This window comes from Rhinopithecus bieti, unplaced genomic scaffold, assembly GCF_001698545.2.
Source record: "Rhinopithecus bieti isolate Rb0 unplaced genomic scaffold, ASM169854v2 scaffold_6979, whole genome shotgun sequence".
NCBI classification, from domain to species: Eukaryota; Metazoa; Chordata; class Mammalia; order Primates; family Cercopithecidae; genus Rhinopithecus; species Rhinopithecus bieti.
This window is the reverse complement of record NW_016805527.1, coordinates 1,183,284-1,188,722: the sequence shown is the minus strand read 5'-3', so window position 1 is coordinate 1,188,722 and position 5,439 is coordinate 1,183,284. Positions and strand designations below refer to the sequence as shown.

At 30.5% G+C, this 5,439-nt stretch overlaps 1 protein-coding gene across 1 annotated transcript in view; it reads left to right on the top strand.

The window, feature by feature from the left end:
• Positions 1 to 5,439, top strand: part of SNTG1 (syntrophin gamma 1) — a 408,192-nt gene that overhangs the window by 189,652 nt on the left and 213,101 nt on the right. Inside the window, exon 11 of the mRNA XM_017872759.1 lies at positions 2,702 to 2,740. Coding sequence (XP_017728248.1) covers positions 2,702 to 2,740 — 39 coding nt within the window. The remainder of the gene's footprint in view (positions 1 to 2,701; positions 2,741 to 5,439) is intronic.

The following is a 5,439-nucleotide window of genomic DNA, read 5'->3' as shown; positions in this document are numbered from 1 at the left end:
AATTCTCCCTATTTTTATTTACTGTTTTATTTTAAAATGTTAGTATAAGTACTAGCAAATGGAACATTTTATATTGTTATACTCCACTTGCTATGGGAAAGATGGAAATCATCTTTAAAATGGATTTGGGTGTGTGTACAGATTTTAAATCTTAACAAGTAATTATTTTGTATCTACAACACCAGGAAAAATTCCTGAATAAAATGGATGTACATTTCTTGCTGCCACAATGAGGGTAACAGGTGGACGGAGTTTTCTGTGCTGCACATCACACCCCCCATTTTGATTCGCCGTCTTCCATTCCTGTGCAGTCAGTAGTTTGGTTATTTAAGTTTATATTTCCATTGAAGCATGAATAAACATGAATAGATTATTTTACACTAATACGCAATTAAAAAGCTACAAATTTCAGTGGAAATCAGCTTGCACAAGTTATTTTCTTGCCAAATAAATCTATTAATACTACACATAGTGGTATTTAAGCATTGACTCATTCTTTTTGAATATTTTCACATAATCCTAGAATGACGTAAATTGTTCAAGTATAAAGTATTATGAAGTTATAGAGAAGCAGTATTTGAAAGGTTATGATGATATCATTTGACTAAGAGGAGCACAATTATCAGTATTTCCACTTTAAAGAATATTACTTCTTTAATAATTGACTTAATGCCTTGTTCTACTTTATTATTTTATTATTGTATTTGCCACATTACGAAAACAATCTACACATAATTTTTAAAGGCCATTTTAATATTTTCCAAACATAGTTTTTACGTATTAATATTATTATTTACATTTTATTCTGGTTGTTGGCATATCTCACTGTCTTGTCATTCTCTCTAGTCATTAATATATGACCTCTTTATTGTATTCTAATTTTTGATACAGATATTCTAATGTAAAATATATCATAATATATTCTATATTCTAAATTACTCCCAATTTATTTCCTTATTTTTGAGCAGTGGTAGGAAATACACCATACATTTTATTATTTTAATAGTAGTAACATTATATAAGAAACCATTCAAAGGTTAGAGATGGTAACATTCATGTATCAGTTAATAAATTGATCTTTTCCAAGGTGAGTCAGGTATGTACTAAGGGAAACTAACAAAAACAAAAAATGGTAATGTAACAACTCCTCACAGATAAATAATTCTGATGGTCTAGTAAACACTCTAGTGGGAGAGAAAGTAGATCTCTGTGCAAGAAAACATCTTAATTCTGCAAACACTCCCAAGGGCGGGTTAGTAGGACAAGAATTCTGTGCTAGACTCAGAAGCTTGGCTCAACCACTACTTTCTACTCCGTGTTTGGCTCAACCACTACTTTCTATCATGAAGTGTTTACTTTCATAGGTGATCTTCAAGTTCCTAGAAAGATGGTTCAGACTTTTTTTCGGATTAAAAATCATTGCAGTTTACAAAGCTACATAGTACATTATTGAAGACAAGGGCCCACATAGAATATTAGTTGAATTTTAGAATTCTTTATAACAATTCATATGAACTAGCAAAAAGTAGATATCCACAAAGTACTCAGTATATATTTTTTAATTGATTAATAAAATATGTTTAGAGATCAGCTTTTCCATCTGTATTTCCAGGCTGTGCTGATTTTAGCCGAAGGCATATATGAGTAGGTTCAGAGATTCCTTAGCAGATTCCTTTGCAGAGCCAAAAGGTGTTTTGAAATGATCATAATAATGTAAGAAGTACATGGTTTCTGAACCTAAACTTGCTCAGATCACACATATGTTTTCAAATTTTCTTTTATTTTTACATTTTAAGTGAGAAATATCTTGCAATAAATCTGTTCTTGTAGATGTGACCTTTGTTGATGTTCCAACTTTGTGTACTTTTTCTGTTTAAATGATATATTATTTCACACTAGTCAGCAGGACAAAAGGGAACTAAAAAAGGACAAAATAAAATAAGTCAATGACATGATTTATAAGTGAATATAGTCTGCATTAATTCTGCTGTAAGTGTGTACCATACAGAGTTAGCATGTTTAAGTTTCTCTATAAAGCCATTGGAAGGTAATCGTTTTATTTAGCAAAAGCACTATTGAAGAAAGACTTCATGTAATGTCCTTTATCCAAACTTAATGCTCACTTTTATTTGGTTTTTAAAGTTTGTTTCCATGGCGTATGACAGAGGAAATGCTTTCTCTGAAGACCTACTTTAAATTCTTATAAAATATCATTGATTAAATTTTCTTAAAGTAAATGTTAGACTTTATCTGGAGTCTTGACTGAAAATGTTCAACACACATACTTTATCCTTTAGCATTTGGATATTGCATTTCCCTGTTCTCTTGAGTGCTAAAACAAATTGGATATAATATAATTTCAAAGTGCAAAAAACAAACCACAGAAAGTTACTCTCTACATTCTTGATAGATAATCATTTAGCATTGTTTGAGCACAGGCTTTTGGTTTCTGAGTTAAAAAAAAAATTAAAGGGAAATCTTTTCCAAAATGTTTACATATGAAATGTAGGATAATTTTGATAGCCAATTTTAAAAAGAAAAAATCTGTTTATATATGTTGTTTTATATGTGATGATTTCAGTATATCAAAATAGGATATTAATATATATTAGTTTGCTAAAAATAATCTGCATAAAATTCTGAGGACCTTGTGTTACCACATACTTTTCTTCTCACTTTTATTATTTATTTATCATTGCAGATTAAAAAAATCAACAGAAATTTTCCTGTAAACCAGCAGGTAAGATCAAAGCATACTGCATACTTGGAAAGCTACATAATATATTTCTTCAATTTGATCTATTATAGAAGATAATGTTATCTGATTTCTGGACAGAAATAATTGATACTGTCATTTACTATCTTCAGTGAGAAATATACATTTCAGCTATCTCTTTCATATTATATAATATGTAGGTTCCTCTACTTATATTAAAAAGTACTTTAAAATGTGTATCTAAGTCAAAATTATTGTTTATACAAAATAATGATATTTATTTGAATACATTGTTGAAGAACTTACAGTTTTATTTACATATGATAGTTTTAGTATATCTTAACTTTTGGAAGACATACTTTTAATTTATCTCAAAATTCAAACGGATTTTTCACAATTTTCTGACAGTATTTCAAATAAGTCTAAGGCAATGCATAGAACAAAAATAATTTTGATTATTCAGCTCTATAAACTTCTTACTCTTGATATCAACTTTGATTTGAAACCATTGATCAAATCTAAATATCTATGCTAGCTATTTATAAATGATACATAAATTACATATTAATTTTAATGATAAAAATGTTTAAATGCTCTTCAATGTATAAAATGTAAGACCTTTTTCTTATCTAAACCTCAGTTCCCTTATCTGTTACATTTGTATAAGGGTGACTATCCTGTAAGTTTATTTTGAGGATTAAATAGTAGCACATGTAAAGTTCTCAATCTATGCTATCATTATCATCAAAGTTTCCAAATGTTTACACTTATTCTTTGGAATACAGAATTTATGTTTTGTAGAAATTGTATCATTAATGATGCTGCTAGCCCAGATCAGCTTCCAAAGCCATGTGTAACTAGAACACTGGAGAGAACCACTTTGGAGAGTTCATTGTGTCTACAATGCTCTGGTCTAGTTATTTTCAGCTCCAGAAGTCCCCTCCCTCCTACCTTAAGTCCCTCAGTCCTGAGTCAAGTTGATATTTTGGATAAATGCAGAGGTTGGGGAGGTGTACATGTCTTGCCACATGCTGCAGCAGCCTGTAGTTGTTTCTAAGTCCCTTACTTACAGTGTGGAAAGCAGAGCTGTCACCAGCAGACTCTGCTTACTTGCTCTGTGATGACACCTGGGATGCTCCCTTTGTTGCTCCCATGCTTTCCCAGGTGATTCTAATATGGGTGTCATCTTGAGAACTGCAGACAGGTATAGTTCAAGATAGGTGTCATCTTAGAGCTACAGTTTAGTGTTTTTATAGGGTTCCAGTAGAGGGAAAATGTCATTAATAAGAAATCACTCAGATAGAAGAAAGCATCAGCTATAGGAGAAGATTATAATGTCCATCGATAGACAAGGCTGTTTTCTAGTCAGATCTATAAAAATGGAAATCTGCTGTTTTGTAAATTCTTCTCCAAAATAAAAAAATGGTGAATTTTTTTTTTAATTTAAGAATGACTCTAGACCTGTGTCATCACCCTCTCATGCCTTTTCTAACCTCAACATGGGAGATATTAATATTGGTGTAGTATATTACTACAGTGGTCACTCCCCTGATAGCCCCAAAGCTATTCTGTAATCATAATGACAATTACAGCTAACACTTCTCACGTAGTCAGCCTGCTGACTGGGACCACTTCTTGCCACCTTTGCTTATATCCAGGTTTAGAATAACATTAAGTAAAATAAATGAGAATTTGAATAAATCACACATAGAACAGGTAATAAAAAACCTCAATATTCTAACACTATAATGTTCTGACACATAGTCGTATGTAAACATAGATGTTCATTATTATTCATCATTTTATTTGCTAGCATGCTAATATTTTCATTATATAATTATTTCAAATCTGAAATTATGTAATTCAAAACTATTTCAGATTTTATTTCAATTATTTTGGCAGCTCACAGTTTTGAAAATCATAACAAATTCTTCCCGGCATTTAAGAAACCTGAAAATAATAGTTAATAGTTTTTTTTTTCATTACTACTTTCCATTGTATACATGAAGAATTTTAAGAAATAGGATTAATTTATAGTTAAATATTTATATTATTACATAATTAGGAAAACTCACCTCATAGTATGACAACAATGCATTAAATGACTAGAATACATTTCCTGTTTAGTAAAATCTGAGCCAGTTTAAGGAAATTGAAATTTAAAAGCACATATAATCCAATTTCTGATGACATATGTATTAAATAACTCCCTCGTATTCCTGGTATTCTAGGTATCAAAACAAATTAAAAGTCACCCAAGCTACAATGAACCAGAAGTTCTCTGCTCCCTGAGATCTGATTTTCAATTTGTGCTACCCAGATGGTACCACTACCCTAACCAGAGAAATTAAAATGAAAGCAAAACACAGGGAGAGAGCCACTGCAGTCCAACTGAGACAAGTGCTAAGATTAGTTCCACATGAACTCTGCCATACTCCAGAATGCATGATGCTTTCAAGAAAAATTCTCTGTCTGAAGAAGATGGTTGGACCCAAAATTATAAACCGTATGAGGAAATAAGTCATTATAAAAAAATGCATAGAGACTAAAGAACTATCCAAAATATTTTTAATCATGATTTTTTTAAATAAAGAAATCAAAATTGTAAGACAAGAACAGGACATAGTGCTAAAATTTGTAGTTGTTAAAAGAACCAAACAGGAGTTCAAAACTGAAAAAAAAAAAAAAAAAAAAAAAAAAAAAAAAAAAAAAAACCCTTACTA